At 51.6% G+C, this 19,911-nt stretch overlaps 4 protein-coding genes across 4 annotated transcripts; 1 reads left to right on the plus strand and 3 right to left on the minus strand.

Moving 5' to 3' along the window:
* Positions 1 to 112: 112 nt before the first annotated feature.
* TrAFT101_002825 (uncharacterized protein) lies at positions 113 to 3,877 on the plus strand. Its single transcript, XM_024904963.2, has 2 exons — positions 113 to 3,227; positions 3,311 to 3,877. Exons 1-2 carry the CDS (start codon positions 378 to 380, stop codon positions 3,677 to 3,679), a joined length of 3,219 nt encoding a protein of 1,072 aa, XP_024763940.1. The 5' UTR covers positions 113 to 377; the 3' UTR covers positions 3,680 to 3,877.
* On the minus strand, positions 3,460 to 6,886 carry TrAFT101_002826 (uncharacterized protein). The gene is made up of 6 exons (XM_024902345.2): positions 6,575 to 6,886; positions 6,302 to 6,462; positions 5,439 to 6,200; positions 5,280 to 5,352; positions 4,999 to 5,202; positions 3,460 to 4,922 (listed from the first exon to the last, which is right to left on the minus strand). The coding sequence occupies exons 1-6, from the start codon at positions 6,615 to 6,617 to the stop codon at positions 4,237 to 4,239; spliced, it is 1,929 nt and encodes a 642-aa protein (XP_024763941.1). The 5' UTR covers positions 6,618 to 6,886; the 3' UTR covers positions 3,460 to 4,236.
* A 688-nt stretch (positions 6,887 to 7,574) lies between these two features.
* On the minus strand, positions 7,575 to 12,247 carry ATG13 (autophagy protein 13). Its single transcript, XM_024899448.2, has 3 exons — positions 11,111 to 12,247; positions 10,955 to 11,050; positions 7,575 to 10,892 (listed from the first exon to the last, which is right to left on the minus strand). Exons 1-3 carry the CDS (start codon positions 11,354 to 11,356, stop codon positions 8,442 to 8,444), a joined length of 2,793 nt encoding a protein of 930 aa, XP_024763942.1. The 5' UTR covers positions 11,357 to 12,247; the 3' UTR covers positions 7,575 to 8,441.
* Positions 12,248 to 13,673: 1,426 nt separating this feature from the next.
* On the minus strand, positions 13,674 to 19,092 carry TrAFT101_002828 (uncharacterized protein). Its single transcript, XM_066126707.1, has 2 exons — positions 18,012 to 19,092; positions 13,674 to 17,956 (listed from the first exon to the last, which is right to left on the minus strand). Exons 1-2 carry the CDS (start codon positions 18,665 to 18,667, stop codon positions 13,828 to 13,830), a joined length of 4,785 nt encoding a protein of 1,594 aa, XP_065982814.1. The 5' UTR covers positions 18,668 to 19,092; the 3' UTR covers positions 13,674 to 13,827.
* Positions 19,093 to 19,911: the final 819 nt, after the last annotated feature.

Here is a 19,911-nt window from a genome sequence, read left to right on the forward strand (position 1 = left end):
GGCGGCCAGTTGCTGGGGCAATTATGTCATGGCGTTTGCAATTTACTTACAGAGTGACTGCTAGCATGTGGCAGCCGTGAATGTTGTATGGCCGTTAACAACTGCAACAGATTGCACATTACGATGTAGTGAGAATAGCATAATAGAATAAGAAACCAAAAATCACCAATCCTGTTCTTCATTTGATTTCTCGTCACTCCTTTTTACCTTATTTAAACCACTTTTGCTGCTTTTCTTTCTCTCCCAATGATTTCAGCCTAGGGCATCAGAATCGAGGCCCAATAAGTCAACAATTGGACCCTTAAAGCCTTGCCCCGCCATCGCCCAAAACCTCGACTTTACCATCCACCGGTCTGTCGAGAAAGTATCTCCCAAACATGGTCAAAGCAAGAGCGCCGCGGACCGCGGATGCCAACAACGATGGGAAAAAGCGAGAGCAGTCGCCTGAAAGCGACACTGACATCACTGCCCTGATGGGCGGCTGGTCCTCTCGCAATGGCAATGCGCAAGCCGAGGCAACAACACATCCCACGTTTGGGCACCCGACCAAGATGATGTCCTCTCGTAAGCAGAAAGCCGACATCTTCATCCGTCAGAAGACTCGCCCAGAGCATCATCTCGACAACAACAGAGTGTCTGGGCCCAGAGCGCCAGCCTACGAGCCTCGCTTCGCGCCTCCCCCGCCCATGTTCTCTTCGGTCGGATCGGGGTCGACATCGATATCGACGCCAATATCACACCAGCCGCGTCCTAAGGACGAGGTTTTCTATACAGATCCCGCCAAGGCTAATCAGGATCTTAAAGCAATGCTGGAGGGAGGCATGGAGGGCGATGATGATGAAGGGGTGGAGGCCGACGAAGAGCAACAGCCAAAACTTCCAGGAGAAGGAAAGAAAGCCAAGGATAGCGCAGTGCTTAGAGATCCCAAAACCATTGCCAAAGACGGCAATGTGGATGGCCTCAAGGTGCAGCTGCTCCCTCACCAAGTAGAGGGTGTCAACTGGATGCGAGGCCGCGAGCTTGGGCCGGTTAAGAAGGGAACCGTCCCCAAGGGCGGGTTGCTTGCTGATGACATGGGACTGGGAAAGACGCTGCAGTCGATTTCACTTATACTTCTCAACCAAAAGCCAAGCAAAGACGAAGATGGCTGGCGGAAATCATTCCAAAAGGTCGACAAGACGACTCTCGTTGTTGCCCCTCTAGCACTGATCAGGCAATGGGAATCAGAAATCAAAGAAAAGGTAGTTGAAGCTCACGGATTGAAAGTCCTCGTACACCATGGGCCTCAGAGAACAAAAGATTCCGAGGATCTTAAGCTCTATGACGTTGTCATCACTACTTACCAAATTCTTGTCTCTGAGCATGGTAAATGGCTGGATGGTGTCAAGGGAGGCTGCTTCGGGCTTCATTGGTGGCGAGTTATCCTGGATGAGGCGCACACTATCAAGAATCGCAATGCGAAAGCTACCAAGGCTTGCTACGCACTACAATCTGAATACCGTTGGTGCCTTTCCGGTACACCGATGCAGAATAACCTCGAAGAGCTGCAGTCACTCATCCAGTTTCTTCGCATCAAGCCCTACGATGATATCCGAGCGTGGAAAGACCATATCGAACTACCCCTGAAGGGCGGGAAAGGCCATATCGCTCTTGGAAGACTTCACAGCTTCCTCCGCTGCTTCATGAAGAGGCGGACAAAGGAGATCCTGAAGCAGGATGGCGCACTCGTCCCTGGTGGAGTGCCGTCTGCTGATGGCGCAACCTCCATAAACGGATTTAGACATACCAACCGCAAGGTAGTCACTGTTGCTGCCGAACTATCCCCTGCGGAACGCAGATTCTATCAAAAATTGGAAGCTCGTGCCGACCGAAGCATGACCAAGATGATGAAAGAGAAGATGAGCTACGCCAATGCCTTTACGCTGCTACTACGTCTAAGGCAAGCCTGCAATCACCCAAAGCTTCTCGAGGGCAAACTGGGAGAGGACAAGGATGCATTATCAACAGGTTACTCGAATTCAAAGCAGCAAGATACGGATGTTGACTCTGTGGCCGACTTGCTTTCAGGCATGGGAATTAGTACCAAAGAATGCAGCATTTGTGGCCGGCCGGTAGAGAAGAAACAGCGGAATGCTGGGAATGATAACTGTGCCGAGTGTGCCTCGGATCTGGCGTTCTTTTATGGAGAGACACAGCCGGAGGAAGGGGGGACCAAGAAGGTTACAAAGACAGCACCCTCCAGATCTAGAAAGAAAGAGCTGAAGAAGAGTGTAAACACTAAAACCCAAGAAGCAGAAGAAGAAGATGATGATGATGCCGAGCCCAGGCAAAGAGCGCGGAGACCGCGAAACCTCAACGCTGTGATTGGCAGTGATGAAGAAGATGAGGAGCCAAAGCAAAAGCCTCGCCGCCGTCGAAATCGCAATGCCGTCATCGACAGCGAAGACGAAGAAGAGGCTGATGGCAGCTGGCTTGTCTCGGGAAGCGAACGAGGGGCTTTACGGCTGGGAAAGGCTGGTGGAGAGGAAGATGAAAATGCAGAAGGTGGCGGCGACTCGATAGGATCAGAGGATTCCGAAGACTCCGAAGTAGATGGCGACGATGAGAGCAATCTCAGCAGCTTTGTGGTGGATGATTCCATCGCCAGGAAGGAGAAAGGGTATAAGTCTGTGGATGACGATTCAGATAACGACTCGCTCTTGTCTGTTTCTGAAATCACTAAGAATCTGGCTGCTCAGACGCTTAAAGATAAAAAGCCCAAGAGATCAAAAGCCGCTGTTTCTGCTTCTGATGATTATTCTGAATCCGAGACTGATTCAGAAGAAGACGAAGAAGAAGGAGAAGAAACGGACTCTGAAGAAAGCGACTCTCATGGTTCATCCGCGTACGACCCTTCGCCGCCAGGTGACAGGCATAGTATTCTATCCTCCGCCAAAATTCGCGAACTCACCAGGCTGCTTCGTGCAGAGGCCAACGAACACAAGTTCATCGTATTTTCACAGTTTACGTCCATGCTGGATCTGGTCGAGCCGTTCCTCCGGAAGGAAAAGTTACGCTTCACGCGCTACGACGGTAGCATGAAGAACGATGAGCGGGAAGAGAGCCTGCGAAAATTGCGAGAGGACAGGAAGACGAGAGTGCTTCTTTGTAGTTTGAAGTGCGGTAGCTTGGGCTTGAACTTGACTGCGGCGACGAGAGTGATTATCATTGAGCCATTTTGGAATCCCGTAAGTCTCCTCCCCCCCTCTTTTTTTTTTTTAACACACTCCTTTATCTTAGATTCAATAACGAAAATGCTAACTTCCCATAGTTCGTCGAAGAGCAGGCCATAGACCGTGTCCACCGTCTCACCCAAACCGTCGACGTCGTCGTCTACAAGCTCACCGTCACCCACACCGTCGAAGACGGTATCCTCGCCCTCCAAGAGAAGAAGCGCCTCCTCGCCGAGCAGACCATCGAAGGCAGCTCCAAGAAGGGCGCGCTCAAGCTGGGCATCAACGAAATCATCGATTTGTTCAAGCCGATTCACGGTCGGGATGACAATTCGTATGCCGTCGCCAACGATGAGGAGGGGGACGCTGAGCGCAGGAGAGCCAGGGACTCGACGGGGATGATGAGGATGGCGAGACAGAAGAAGGTACAGAGGTCGGGGGATGCTGCATATGGGCGACGATGGTAGGAGGGTGGGTGAGATGAGTTTTAGATGGTATGATTATGATTATGAGATATGAATCTGGAAGGTTGAATTGGGAATATATCTATGATATCAAGAGCTTCCTAAATTGGGCTTATACTAGAATGTTTATGAATTATTATGATATATACGAACGATTATGTTTTATGGTATAAATTGATTTAGGATAATTCCAAACGTCAGTCAGCATTCTGAAGACCTCTGTTTTCCGTAAAATTGATCACAATATCTACAGTAAAAGACAGATAGTGGAGATATTGGACAGCAGAGACTCATTTAGTTGAGGAGGAAAAAAAGAAGAAGAAAAAAAAGAAATAGGACATTTGTTCCTCGTAATTCCACTCCATTCCAGTCCACGCTAGACAATTCATTTCATGTAACCCAAAAGCAAGCTGAAAGAAACAACAATAATCTCTCTTTAAAAGAATACAAAAGTAGATTCGCCTCCCTATTGCCGTAACCATCATTCCACTAATTACATACACACTCACGCCAACTATTCTACGGCCCCTCCTTCCCAACACACATTACCCGTAGCTAAGCTAATAGACACCAGGTTGGCGGTAGTAGTCATTTGGACCCGGAGCACTAGGTTCCGATGAGCCGGAAGGCACATAAGGCCTATATTGACCTCCAGAGCCCGCGCCCGATTGACTAGGTAGGTTCTGGCGACTATCGTAGCTGGGCCCCGAGGGCTGCAACGGCGGAGGGGTCATGACATTCTGGGGCTGCTGAGAGGGAGGCTGCTGAGGAGGTTGGTAACTTTGATACGACGGCTGCTGCTGCGTAGAATAAGGAGCTATGGGCTCATTATCGTTCGGGTGGGGAACAGCAGGGCCATCCTGGGAATAGACAGAGCTGGCGAATGTAGTAGCAGAGCTGGGATTGTTGGGAGCAATGGGAGAGTCATATACGGAAGTAGCTAGTTCCTGAGCACCGTAGGTGCTTGGAGGCTGCTGATTGGGAGGCTGTTGAAAGGGGTTGAAATTTTGAGGTGGTGGTGGTGAGGTTGTGGTTTTGAGAGGAGGGGGTTGACTGGCATTAGAGGGGATTCCAGGAGCGTTGTCTCTCGGTGGATATTGTTGACCTGCAGGTGGCTGGCCTGCAGGAGTCTCGACACCTGCAACGTAAAACGGCGCTGGTGCAGGATGCGAAGAGCCCTGTGCAGGCGCACCAGGCTGTGGGAAGTTAGGAGGTGGGGAAGAAGTCTGCGGGTACTGTGGCCGGCCTTATACCAACGGTTAGCAACTGAATTGACATATTCTCGCTTCCATAAGTAATTAGACACGGGAGATAAATCGAACCTTGAGAACCAGGAGTGTAGAATCTCTGAGGGTCCTGCCCCTGAGGCGGGTATGTGCCTGCGGGTGGAGGATAAGCTTGATGCCCCGGGCGCATAGCGTATTGCTGATAGTTGTGCTGAGGAGGATGAGACATGGAGGTTTCTAATAAAGATTCGTAGTCTCTTCGAGCCTTGATGAATTTTTCGTTTAGCTGGGTGAAATCATCTGTTCCATTTGTTGTTAGCGATGCTGCTATGTGATTGAGAAAAGGGGAAAGGCTCGGACATCCGTGGCTTCATTACCTTTCTTTTGCGAATACTTTTCAATCAGTTTAATTAACTTTGGACGGATCGCAAGCGTCTGGTGGTATAATTTCTGGGTTTGAGATAGTTAGCGACTCCATAATGCACGCATTTATTATTAAGACGATTGTGCCTAATCCCTTGCACAACTTCACATACCGAGATCTCCTCATTGTCCTCTTCCCGTGGTCCCATGTTCGAAGCGCTCAGGAGCGTCAAGAGTTTCTCCACATTCTTGATCTCAGCGAAAACCTCAGCCTCCATCTGGGCCTCTCGCTGCATCTCCTCCGGCGTGGGATCCGTCAGCTTCTCTACGTAGTTGAGGGGGAAAATGCCCGTCTTTCCCTTGAGCGACCCGCGCCACCAGTCCTTGTACACACTCTCTAGCACAGCGATGACGTCGCCCTTTTTGAACTCCAGCTCGCCGGGCTCGGTGGGCTCAAAGTCGAACAGAGCACGCACTCTGCTCACAGTAGCAGCTGTAGTGCCCGACGGCACAGCGGTGGAAGTAGGAGCATTCTGCTGCTGCTGCTGGCTGCCGGATCCCACATGCGAGCTTGACGCCGCCTGAGCCGCCTTCTTCTGTTCCTCGTCCTGCAAGCTGAGCTTCAAGGCGATCTGCAGCTCGTCGTCCTCCTTCTGTCTGTCTTGATCGGTCAGGCCCTGTTTTTGGGGCGCACTGGGCGGCTGCAGCGAAGGGTTGGTCTGCTTCAACCTGTGGAATGCGTCGCTCATGATACCCAAGTCGGCGTCGCTGCTGAACATGTCGGTCCACTCCTGCATCTTCTCCAAGATCTTGCTCTTGACTTGCTGGTGAGTGTTTCGGTCGTTGGCGAGTTTTAACAAGGCCTCAGTAAAGGCGCGGCTGGAGATTTCGCGATGCATCTGCTTCCCGCAGTTTTGGCAGAGGGCGTGCGCAAGCTGGTAGGAGAGAGGGTATTAGTTAGCTACTTGCCCGCGGAACAGCGACGAGAGCGGGGGAATTGCCGCCTTTCGCGAGACAGCCAAAAGGAAAGACAAACCTCAAGAGTGTAAAGCTGCACATTGGCGTTGCGATGAGCAAGTCTCTTGATCATGCTCTGGACAGCCTCCTTGGCGCCATTCGGGTCGCCAGACACCTTATCGCATACTTCGATGATGGCACCCCAGTCCTCCGACGTCAGATTCTCGTCAGTCGCCTTGGCTACGGCGGGCGTTAGCAAGCGCACAAAGGAGAGCGAGGATAACAAAGAAGGAGAGAAACACGACTCGGCTTCCGTTGCGATGTTTCTCCCACGGGCTCGCAGGATACTCACTGACGACTTCGTCGAACGGCCCAGCCGCCGCTGCTCGGAACATGGTGGTGGATACGAAGACAGAGGTATGACGAAAGCTGAGGGCGGAACGAGCGCTGAGGCTAAAGCGGTCGCACGGGATTTGGGCTGTCGTCGGATGGAAATCGCGGCGCCTTCAGGGAAGAAACAGCTGCTGCTTGTCGATATAAAATGAAGCAGAGAAAACGACAGGATGTTGAGGATGCAAAGGGAAGATCGCGGAGCTGCTGGCCGAGTCAAGTTCGACAAAGGGTACCTGCGAGTTGCTGGCTAAGCCACCCAGTGCGCACATGCATGCAAGTACTCAGCATACCTTAAGTACAAGTTTAAAGGTGTGGAGTTACGCCGCCCGTTTTTAGGTGCACAGGCTCTGAGGTGTTCCTTCTACATGCAGGCAACTTCGTCATCCGCAGCGAGGCTTTCGGGTAGTTGCACCCGCAGGAGAGGAAAAATAAAAAAGAGAGTACTGAAGCAGGATTGCAAATCTCTGTATAGAGAGCAGCGTAGCGCACATTGGTATTACCTTTTACGTCTTTTTAACTGCTTGGCGTTTGGTGCCTCTTATCACGTCTGTGCGGTAGGGCTGTATTCAATGCCAACAATACTCCGTACTGCTCCCTACAAAGAACATGCGCAGGAATAAACTACTACCTACACTGCCTATAGCACTACTAGGTAGGTGTCACCTTGGCGTCGCTGAAAACGAGCTGACGGCCCTTGTCCTGCCTGTGCCTTGTCCTGCCTGTGCCTTGTCCTGCCTGTCCCTCCTGGCTGTGGACGAGACTCAGCACCGCCATGACGTGGCTGGCCGCGCGCCACGCTGTCGCCACGCCCAAGCGGCCTGCGCTTCCCTGCCTATCTCGTCATCCCGCCCCATGCAATATTCGTGCCCAAAGACAGGCCAGGCAGTATTAGCACTACTGGGTTAGTACCTAGTAGCTAGACCTGCCATAGGGCTGCTGTAACGCCGCCGCAACGTCGCCTCAGTACAACAGTCTTAGCTATAGGTGCAAGTATTATGCGCAATGAGAAAGACGGCTGCATATACGTACGTTTTCAAGTATGCAACCACTTGGATATTAAACAGATAGCTACATACCCTGGCACAGAGTGATGCCATCCGACTACAGAAAGGGTGATGAACTGCATACTACCAAGTAATAAGCAAACATAGCACCCCATATCCCAGCCTTTCCATAACGTCATCTACTTCGTACGCTGCCTTGAGGCCGCCGTATATTCTCCAGTGCTGCACTCACAGTAGATCCAACCAACACCTGCCCAAACCATATCATTCAACCTTTACCTGCTGATATATACACAGGCTCTCCTTCAGGCCAGATCCCTTCCCCGGAGGGAGGTGGTAATAGTACTAGTAACAACACAGCAGAAATAAAACAAACCGCTCACAAGCAAAAACAATAATGTGTAGAGTAGGAGAGCAGGTACAACTGAAAAGACGGAGATGAGTAAAAAGAGAAATAAAAGGTGACAAGAAAATGAAGAGTAACTCCAGATATCCGTGCCATTGAGGTGGCTTCCTTGTTACCAATATCCAACAGAAGATCAGCCAGAGAAAGAAAGCAAGAAGAAGAAAAAAGGCAATTTTATGAGAAGGACCAAATCAACGCCGCCAGCTCAGGCCCAAGTATCCAAATGAATCATTAAAACAAAACGTTATCTTGAAACCCCCCTCAGCTCTGGGAGGAGGGTTCAGCAAGATGATGAATCTATCAGCCAATCTGTGTAATAAATCGATCAATCAACCAATCTTTAGTTTGCAGAAGCCAAAAGTAAAAAGAGAAAAAAAAAGGGAAAAGGAAAAAAAAAGTTGATGAGTTTAAACAAATCACTCTGCCCATCCTCTTCGAGTTACACCTCGTGGCTCAAAGGTTGGTCGATCATTGGACGCGGCACCGCTTCCGCGACGCTCTTCTAAACTTCGCCTTCCCATTGCATCCATCTCAGAAAGAGTGAATACCAACGGCTCTTCACCAACAGCTTCTTCATCTGGACGGCCAAGCCTACTAGTCGACCCATTGAAGCTGCCTCGAGGCGTGTTTCGGCGGCCACCAGTCATGCCGGCATACCGCCGTCGCTGAAAGGAAGAGCTTGACTGGGAGGCTGAAATAAAGCCATCTGGTGGTGTATCACTCGCTGAGCCTCGCTGAATCATCTCCGATGACTCGGGAATCGGAATTTCGGCTGTTGGGCGAAGCGCGGTAGATGCGCCTTCCTGCTGTCCGGAGCACTCCCTTTCCAACTGTTGGCCGAGAAGAGTGCTCAAGGTTGGCGGTTCTCTGTCGTTTGCTCCGAGACTAATGCTTCGATGTGTGGCGAATGGCAAATCGGTCTCTTCATCGTCAGTTATAGCTCGAACCTGCTGAGCAACTGAGCTGGATCGGCGGTGGTATGTGCCTAGCCTAGGAGACAGGGGAATGTCAATTGCAGTCGTGCCATCTTGAGTCATGGTGCCTTGTCTCTGAGATCCAGTAGCCTTGGACGACGGCGACTCTCGTGCTGGCGGCTCTACCCTCTTGTAGGGTGGGGCATAGTCAATAATCGAGTTCTCGCTCAAGCGAGACGGTATCGCAGGGGTGTGTGGCGTGTGCGGTGACACCGGCTTCCCAGGAGAGGTAGATGTAGATACTGAAATCGGTCCACTAATGCCAGCAAAATTGTTGAGCTGTCTGCTGGAAACGGTCGAGGAGCGGTTGAGCTGCATAGAGGATGTCATTGACTCTGTAAGGGCATTATTCGAGTCCTTCATCATATGGAATTTGGACAGCTGAGCTACTGTCCTGCTCGTGGCCGACTCTCCCTTCTTTGTCGGTTCAAATGACTTGAGCACCTTTTTGCTATCTAGAGCCTTTAGGAAGTCGGATATATCATCTTCATCAGTCTGGAGAGAGCTATAGCTCCCAGCCCCGACCTCGGCAAGAAATCCAGAGCCGGGTTGCACAATTGACGAAGCCAGGCTCTGCCTTCCACTGCTGCCCTGTTCTTCATCGCCTGCCCGGCTCGTGGCTCCAATCGATAAACGTCCTTTCCGATGCGTAAAACTGCTGCTATATCGACTGGCGGATGCCGGTCGCGGAGATCCTGTTATAGGGGAATCGGTAGTATTTACCGCAGCCGGCCCACCGCGAAGGGAAGCTGGCATACCCGCGGTCAATGAGGATCGGTTTCCTGGCTGTCGGAGCGAAGATAAACTAGGTCTAGTAAGTGATGCAGGCGACACTGGCTCACTTTGTCGGGGAACAGGAGATCCAGAGAGTGAGCCGGCCTTAAATGGTTGGAAAGATATAGATGGCCTTCTTCGATCTTCCCCAACACGGACCGTAGGCCGCGCCGCAGATGCTCGCCCTCCAGATATTGGCAGTGAATGAGGAGCCACCCCAGTATCGGTTTGGCGAGGCAGTGATGCCGGAGGGGAGCTCGTGTCTGAACCAGGCGGCTTGACAGCGCGAAGTGCAGATATGGGGCTCGTGCCAATCGGTCCATCACCATGGAAAGTTGATAAACTACCATAAGTTTGTTGGACATCGTTCATACTCACCCCCCGGCGGTGGTCCTTCAGCGAACCAACCTCAGCTATGTGCCGTTGTGGTAATGATGGTTTGAAAAAATTCTCGTCAACTCCCATGAAGCGGGAGCTTAGAAGTGACTCTGAGTCGTCAACGCGGAATGTGCAATCGTTTCGATAAATGACGCTGGTGCATAGCCGTCCCACCGGCACCTCGAGATCACCAAACATGTACTCCGTAACTGCGTCCCGCCTTCCATCTATGGGATTCTTCAGTAGGTCAGGCCTTGGTCTATCAGAGTCTGGTATATGGATCCTGCATCGAGGAATTAGAGCAGGGTGAGAGTTCTTGGCGGCGCTTTGGCTAGCAAACTTCCAGGCCGGTAATAACTTGGTAGCTACAAAGAGAGATCGGAAGAAGACGATGGCCTTTTTGTAAATGGTCGGTAAGATTGGTCCAAAGTCGTCCAATGGCCTGTCGGGTGTCGTCTTCAGTTCCACCCGCCACCGTTCGAGTATTACCTCAGTAGGCCTTCTCACCGTGGTGAGGGAACCGCTGCCACTTGACGACGTAGATGAAGTGAGCTGCTCCAGAACATCCCACCGCTTTCCATCCTCATCGATAATAACGAGGCTCTGGCTCTCTTTTAGACTTGACGCATCGAGATAGATTTCAATAACCATCGGTGGCGGGTGATTCTCGAGGCTACCACGGTTCTTCCATATCCCCAGCTCTTCTTTAAACTCGTCAATCTCCTCGGTTTCAAGTTGGAACTGCAGTTGCACAATAGTCAGCCCATCAATTCTCCCGTCTGATACAACGAGTTGAATCATACCCATTTATTGATTTTTGGCACTCCGTTAGTACCGTAAACTGGCTTTACCTTCATACGCGAAGCGACGACGACAGCAGCGATTTTGGTGTGGAAGTTCTATCAACAACATTTCACGTTAGGCCATTGCCCACTAGGAGAAGCGTTTATCCAACCTACCTGGACTATTTGATCCAGCTTTCTTACTGATGCGGCCGGCAACCCTCCTTGGTCCGGCAGCCCTCCTCCTCGCTCCGGCGGCAGCTCTCCTTGCTCCATCATCGGCGAGCTCGTATAATCCCTGGTCGACAGATTCGATCCCGCTCGTGGCCGAGATCCTGATACACCGTCTCTCAGGCTACCCGATCGCATCGGCGATCTTGCCGGCGAGGCAAGTCTCGGAGGTACTCGGGCTTGCTGGTGCATTTTTGATCAAAGAGGAGGAGAGGGGAGAGGAGAGGGAATAGCGTCTTTTATCGGCTCCCGAAACCGAATGTTTCCAAGAAGGACGTGGAGAGAGAGAATCGGAAGGCGATCGATCAAATTCGGATAGGGGTGTCGGTCTGGAACTGAGACTGCTCTTCCATGTCGTAGGCGTGGGAGTTGAGGTTCCGGGAGTTGTCGATGGGATGTGTCGTTCGTCCGCTCTCGATGCGGCAGACGGGCGCCTCAAGTCGAGCAGATATGGGCAGCAAGGCAAGCAATCCGACCTAATTCTGGCGGCCCTCGAATGCGGTGCAGCCAAATGCCAACTGAGGCCGATGACTGGTCAATCGAGGCCCGCGAACGAGGCAACCTTGGCTAACTCGCCAGGCAGCAGAGGGGAAGATGGGAAAAAGAAGGACCTTGATGGGGTCTTGCTCGGCAGTCAGGCAGCCAGCGCAGATGCAGATGCACAGGTCTAGATGAATGGATTGGGCAAAAGGACGCTACAAATTATCTGCAAAGCAGTGAAGACAAAGGCGTTGCGACCCGCCAGCAGAAGCAGTTCTAGATTCCAGCAAGAGCAGCGAGCCCGGGATCGAATCGATAAAGTCTGTGGAGACGGGTATCGTCACAGGACGCGAGCTCCCTTTTAGCAGGCAGAGTCACTCGCCCCGGCACTCGTCCGACCCAGGGACCCCGTGATAGCAGCGCCAGGGGACGGGGGTGTTCGTCATCGGCCAACGAGCAGCGTGCAACTGGGCAGCAGCGCCCTTGTCGATGCCAAACGCAGGCTGGAAGGCCCTTGGCCAGCGGTGAGATCTGAAGGGGTGGGAGATGGGAGACTTGGGGCCTCGGAGGTGAGATGGAAGAGTGAGGATGCTGTTGTTGCTCGCCCGCGAGATTGATGGGTTGCTGATAAGGTTTTGTGAGAGCCGGGGGACGGAACGACGTTGGTGGAGAGGCCATGAAAGCCGGTTTAGCGGTAGTATGTCACAGCACGGGCAAGTACCTGCGAGGTACTCAGCGCAGCAATGATACCAGGGGCAGCGTATCAGGTTAGCAGGCCTGGAGCGTACCTAGGGCTGGCGCTTTTAAAAGCTCTACCTACCTGCCTCCTACCTATTATTGGACCTACTAATTGAGTGCTGAGCTGTAGCGCCGAGCAATATACTACTGTGCTCCAACTGCCCAGGTACCGATACCGCGCCGACTCATGTCAGCTCCAGTTATTGGTCTCGTGCTTCATATAAGCCATAGAAAGCATCAGTAGGGCATGCCTTAGGACCAAGCTATGAACATCATTAACTACCTAGCTAGTACCTATTACAGAGAGGCACTTGTGTGTATACTAGGTACTACTACCTAGTAGTTATAAATGCATCGCTTATCTAGAACAGATGACTGTCAGTAGAGTAGAGATCAAAGTACCTTGTGTAGCTTCTCTGAAGCTGGGTACCTCCTCGGAACCTCTGGCGCAAGCCACCCAGCGCCTCCCCAGCGGATGCCGACACACCGCTGAGCCCAAGAAACGCTCGCTGCAGGGCGGCAAGTCGATTGGCCTGGCGCTACCACGCACCAAGCATTTGATAGCGAGCGAGCACCTCTCGAAGCTGTGGGGAGGTGCCGTTATCGCGCCATTGTCAGAGTCACATCACCATGATCTCCGGGCACACGCTGCTGCCGCGGTACCTGGCATAACCATGCCTGCGCGCCTGGTAGCGGCGACAGGCGGTGCTACAGCGCAAGAGAGCACGGAGCACTCGATGTGGACATCGGACATGCACTCCATTTGATTCAACGCAACGCAAGTGCTCGGCTAGCCGGAAAGGGCTGGGCTGGATCAGATCAATCGAGGCTTGCTTAGCACGGGTGAGACATGGAGATTAACAAATCCTAGGTGTTGAGCACGCAAGGATTGTGGCAATGGCTGGACATCAGCCAGGGAAAACGCAGCCTCCTGCGAGGGCCTACCAGAAGGAATTATCGACCCTCCTCATGGCATTGAACATTGGAAGTCCATAGTGTCAAATATACGCACATGACATACCCAGTGTTTGTAAGACACAGAACAGAATCAGGGCTTGCAACGCGCAAAGCCATTTGCTGAGGGCCCTAAAATTATGTCGGTGAGGCTCCAAGGCTTCTGAATGGCTGGTGTCACCCAGCAAGATGCGCTGGCACTTCTAATGAACTGGCCCGTTCTCCGCCATTCTCCTGCTCTCGGGATTCATGCACAGCGTTTGACAATATGAATGCGACTTAGCGCTGGTTCTCCTTCCTGCAGGTTTGCTCCCGTGGCCAGGAAGTCTGCAGCCATTGGCAGTAACACAAAAAGCGTGTCAGATCATGCTTGATATTGCTAATACAAGGTAGTACTACGAGAAAATGCACCGGAGTAGTGGGATATCTAAGTATTAATCGACCATGTAACCGTCCAATGCGCCAGGTAAGCCCAAACAAGAACGAAAAACTCACATCCCGCCACTGGTCGCTTTCCCTTTACCTCTGTTTCTACCTCTGCCCCGAGATGTATTACCGCCAGTCTTAGCTGCTTCTTTGGAATTTGATCCTTCAACGTCTGCCTGCTGGGTTTTTGGCGGCTCGTTGTTGCTTCGGGCCTTGCCTCCTCTTCCCCGGCGGTTACGTCTTCCTTCTCCCTCCTCTTCCTTTGCTTTCCCCGTGCCTTTGGCCTTAGCATGCCGTCTAGCCTCCTCTTCCTGCGCACGACGGCTCTCCTGGTCCCACCACTCTTGGAAGGCTTGTTCTTCTTGAATCTCCTGAAGTGACCGCTTTGCCACAGCCTCCTTGACCATCTCTTGCTCTCTCTGTTGTTGTCCGATAATATCGGCCATGCTTACTCCCAGAGTTGGCTCCGTCTTTGGCGCGGGTTTAATGTAGGACTTTGAGTGGGGCACCAGAGGTCTGCTCAGTGGTTTGTCCACTCCTGGCCTTGTTTGAGATGGCGGGTTGCCAGGGCGCCCCTGTCCGGGGAATCGAGTGTCAGGGGACGCCGTCCGTCTTTGCGCGGATCGAGGATCAGATTCCGACGCAACTAGTGGCTTAGCATTTGTAGATATCGCACTTCGCTGTGCAGCATCAGATGCCATAGCCTGCTGTAATGAGGTTTTTGGAGTAGGTACTGCCGGTTTCCACGGCGGCTGCTTCTTATTTGATGGTGATGCCGTTTCCCATGGGATTGCTTTGGCCTGCTCTTCTTGAGCTGCCATCTGCGCATCTAGCTGTATCTGCAACTGCTTCTTGCGTTCCTTCTGGGACATTTTAGAAAGTGGTTTGCCCGCCGAATCCTTTGTCTTTTGTGCTGATAAAGCAGCTGTTAATGCCGACTTCCCTGAGGCTTCAGACATGATGTCTTTCATATCCAGTTTAGTGGTAGGTAACGCCGCAGAAGCCCACGGGGCGTTGGGTTCAGAGTATGGAGATTCCAAGCTTTGTTTAGCCTCTTTAGAAATTGGCAGTACCGATTCGAGGTTCGGTTGTTGGCGAGAGGGTAGGCTCGAATCAGGTGACTGGAGTGACTCCGCCTTTTCCTTGCCTTTCGATCTCTTCCATTCGGCCGGAAGCTTCGATATCGCTCCAACGTCAATGTCGGTACGTGCAAGAGGCGGTGATAGCTGCGGGGACATGAGATTGCTTCCTCCCGAAGGCCCTTCATCTTCCATATCAAAGATCATATCGGCGATAGAATCCTTGGGCCGCAGGGCTGGACTAAATGGCTCGTTCCGACCAATCTTGGGTTGTCTATTAGATTTCTCTGGGTTTTCCGACCCTCGAGCAGAGTCATCTAAGCTTCCAAATCGAGGTTTGCATGAAGATGACGCCCTTCTCTCTTCTTCTCTCTGTGCCTGTTTGAAGGCCATCTCCTTGACACGGCGTCGCCTCTCTTCTTCAATGTCCGCGGCTAGATCAGGATATTTTTCATGAAGAAGCAATTCTGCTCTCCCGCTCTTTGCAAACGGAAAACATGCAAGCTGGTTATCTCGGATTATATCATCAAGCTCATGTAGGAGTTCTTCGTCGAGGCTATCCAGGTAGTGATTTTCAAGCACAGATTCGAGCTGTAGGCAAATGTATTCTAGCCCGGTATTCTTGAACTCTGCGACTGAACACGGGCTAATTTCGTTGAGAAGGTTAGAAATGTTTCGGTTTGTCACAAACTTGCCGATCAAAGACTGGCATATTTGCGATAGTCGGTCTATCATGAGTTCGTTGGCTACACTAAGCACATCCAGAACCAGTTCTGAGAACTCATCAAGGGATGCAGCCATCACATCGTCAAACATTTTCTCGCCTACGTCCCCATATAAGAATGTGAGTACGTATGAGAATGTCTCTGGGTGAATGTGTTTCAGATCAACTCGAATTGGTTCAGCCTGCTCCGTTGAGAAACGTCGATCAGCCAGCCACTGTCCTTGTGATCTGCCGTTGAACATCCCGTCGAAAAACGGGCATCGCTGGCACAGAAGATGGCTGTGAACAGTAACTTCGTCTCCGTCTAACTCCAATATGACATCGCCGTCATCAAAAAATACGGGGTCGCTTATTGCTTCTTGCAGATCTATATCAAGTGTTCTTTCTAGGCCGGCCTGCAGCCGAGCCGCGGCCTCAAGCTTCGGCATGTTGAGCCTCGTAGCAAGTTTCATTAGATCTGTTCGAACTTGACGAAAACGATGAGCTAGTGACGGAGCTTCACGTGTGTATTTCCATACGGGTAAGATGTTATCTTGGTACATATATACCACGATATTCAGCATCGTGTAGATGTCAGCGTGGAGCAGGGTTAGCACCGTCTTATCGCCAACATTTTCTATCGTAAATGATTCTGAAGGGGTATGGGAGCCCTGGAAACGAAAATCGGACAAGGCTGTGCGAAGTATAGTACTTCGCCCAGAGAAAAGCCAGCCGTGAACTGGTATCCTGATATCTGGAGCAGCAGATGTACGGATTTCCAAGTCGGTATCGTATAAAAATGAGTTAGCTTGCAGCCACTGCAGCATGTCTGCTTCGATATCAGAGGAGCTCAGAATCCGATGAGCCACAGTACCAGGTCCTTCTCTTATAATGGAAGCAGTCCAAGATTTTCGTGTCAAGTCGTTCTCAAAATTGGCTTCGGGCGCGTAAAAGTCTTTCAAGCAAAGGAGAGAGGCAACATCATTCCAGATGTTCTGCTCGGCAATGCGAATCTCGTTGGCCATAACTTTCACATCCTTCCGAATGGCTGCAAAGGCCCCAAAGGTGGAGCTTCGTACGGCCACGCAGTCTGTGATGTAGGGGACGCGCTGGAATTTGAAATCTTTTCTCTTTGTATCAGCAGAACCAACCAAGGATTCAATCTTGCTTTTGATACGCTTTACTCTCCTCCAAACAGCGCCAGATTCGGTGCAAATAATGACAGATCCATGCTCTCCTACGCTGACTGAAGTGACTCCGTCTTTTCCCGAGTCCCATATGCAGAGCGGCTGTGTTACCGCACTCTTTATTTTGACAGGATTGGTCGTTGAGCCAAGGCCAGAACTGGAACGGGAAAGAGCCCCAGCATCTCCCTTGTTACTCAGCTGCATGGTGAACAGATCACCACGCGCAGTAACGGCTGCAATGGTCTCCCCACCAGACGCAATGTATTCAATATCCCTCCTAGACATGCCAAGCTTGTCCGAAAAGACAGATCCAACGAGATTATGATCGAGAATACCATCGGGGATAGGAAACCTGATGAGATTGTATCCATAATTGGTAAACACCCAAACGGTGTGATTTGCTAGTAAGCAAGTGGTAGCTTTGTCAATCGCGGCAACCATCTCGATTGGAGCTGTTAGAAGAGATGCAGCAACTTTTCGAGGCGTTTGTTGCAGATCTAGTGATCGAGAATCAGAATCCATCAGGGCAAGCTGGCCAACATTGCGACCCCAGCAGTACAGTGACGATCCAGTGTGTGCTACGGAGTGAATGGACGAAGCAGCAATGCCAAGAATGATCTCTTTCTTGAGTGGGCCAAAAACTTGTCGAGGGATGAGGCTCATGGGCTCTTCGTCCGTTCTCAGCGGAGGGGGCAGCACATAGCCAAGCTGCGAATCGGAATTGAGGCCCCAAGTCCACAATTCACCATTTCCAACAACAGCCATTGAGTGGTTCTGCCCAAGTGCAACATGGTGGACCTTTTTATCTGCGAAAGCACCATGCAGGGAAGTGAATTTGAATTGCGTATTTTCATCCCCAAGACCCAGCCTTCCACCGCGGCCAACTCCGCAGACATACAGGTTGCAGGTCGGATCATCTGTAAGAATAGCGCTGTGCAGTTTCGACATGACGACGTCTTGGATCACCAAAGGTCGGTGTTGAACTAAAACGGGAATGTTTTCGAGATCTGTGGTGACATCAAGCGGAGCATCCACGCGTTTATCTGTGAGATAATCTTGGTAAAACCGCTGGATCAACTGATCTGGCCGCTGAAGCATTATCCGCTCAGGATACTGCCTGTCATCCTCGTCCCCAACTCCTAGAGACACGTTTTTGTTGCTCCCAAACACAAAAAGCTCATCTCCATTGACATGGCTATTACTACCATGCGCGAGCTTAGTAGGACTATCACGAAACGGGTCAGCGCTAAATGTCACTGAAGAAGGCTGCGGATACTAACACTTGATCCAGGTCGCCATCGCCAACGTCTGAGTCATCGTCGAGTAGAGATTTCAGCGGCGGATGTACCAGCGATCTCGCAGCAATAGTCGAATTATAGAGGTCAAAGGGGCTGTTGCCTTCGTGATCCTTAGTCTTAATCAACTGGCCAACTTTGTTCACAGCGCCAGCAGTATGGCTGAGCAAATCTCCGCGCTCTCTCGCCAGTAACGCTCTCGCTATGGATGCGTTTCCAGCATAAAGCGACCTATGCAGGGCATTCCAGCCACTCTCGGGGTCTTGAGCGTATAGGTCGATATGGGGATGGTCAATCAGAGCCTGGACGAAAGCCAGGGCGTTCGAATCAGGAGAAGAGGATGCACGCAGCAACAATGTCAGACCGGCGTGGTCGCGACTGTTCACTTCTGCTTTGCCTAGACCTGCGCCTCCATCCTTTGCTCTTCCAGGGTTTGAATTGTACCCTGGGGTCTTTCGCGGTTTTGTTGTAGCTCTTGGAGAGGTCCCGATACTACCGGGGCTCGCTCCCAGATAAGATGCGCCAACGCCTACCGCAGGGTTCTTTGCAGTTGTCTGGGAACTAGGTCCGGCCGGGGCCAGCAGACGCCGAAACCTGTCGACATCGTTTTCCCAGAAATATTTCCACAGCAAATGACTCATCGGCCGGGGATAAGCAGCTGTCGGATGGATGGTGAGCCCAGGCGCCTAAAAGCTGCACCTCGCTGTGAGTCTCACGGATCACGGCTTGTTTAAAGGTGCTGTTCGAAGCGCCGGAGAGTTGCTGGCGTCTCGGCAAGCACCGTCGATGTTTTCTTTTGCCAAAGGATTCGAAACTAGGAAGTTGTGCGACTCGGCGAGACTGCAGCCAAACGTGCGTGTGCGGGACTCGACAGGTCGTTATCACCGAATGGGGACGAAGCACGAAGCAATCCTAGGAATGCGCGAGCAGGTCTTGGATCGACGTTCGGTGGCTGAATTCCGTTATCGATAATGTCAAGGGGCGACGGCAAGGTCTTCAACTCAACTAAAGGCGCGGATTTTCAGGATGCTCAGATTAATCCCAGGAAGAGAGTGATGTGGATGGAGGATAAGGAAGTAGGCCGGTCGTTAGATATCTTCAAGCTCCCAGCTGCGTGGCCCTGCGCCAGTCATCGATTATTTCGAGAAGGCGATACATCTGCCGAGACTGGCAGCTGCTAGGCCGAGACTTTCAAGGCTCTAACACCACCCGAGGCTAGTATCACAATAACGGCGGATTCCAAGCGTGGAGGGAACTAGAGATAGATGTCTCAACGTATGAGCCCTTGCATTTATTGCGCCTAATTTTTCCAGAATATTTCCCCCATGCCAATTGGCCTTCTTCTGTCGAATACAGCATCCTTGCCATCACGTACATGTCTATCATTCCGTGTCTCTCGAGGATGTACCCATGATCTCTCATTGTGGTTGACGTTGGCGGGGTTTTAGTTCCGGGCCACGGAGGGCTTGCACCGATAAGACGGACAGCCCTCGCTCCAGCCCTGGCCAATAGCAGCTCGCACATGCAGCCTGTGGTAAATTGTTTTGACACCTCATTCCCAGATAGGGCTTCCCGTGAAGATGGCACATGGCGGCATTGCGCCAGTTTAATTTGCTAGGCCGCAGCGTACTAGCAGGCTTAGCTGCTGGAGGCTAACTACAGTAGTAACAGGAGATCGGGAATTGTCGTAGCCAGGCGGCGCAAGTGAGCGATGTTGAGCATTGCTAGTACCGCATGGCCGGCCCGGCCTTACGGGAGGTCGTCAGCCGTTGTGCATAGGTAGTATGTTTGCGGGGGGCTGATTAATTGGAACAGTCTCTCGCAACAGCATACTAGTAGAGAATCACTGGAGTTTAAGATGGAGATATTGTTGTGGGTTGCAATA

Source organism: Trichoderma asperellum, chromosome 2, assembly GCF_020647865.1.
Source record: "Trichoderma asperellum chromosome 2, complete sequence".
Lineage (NCBI taxonomy): Eukaryota > Fungi > Ascomycota > Sordariomycetes > Hypocreales > Hypocreaceae > Trichoderma > Trichoderma asperellum.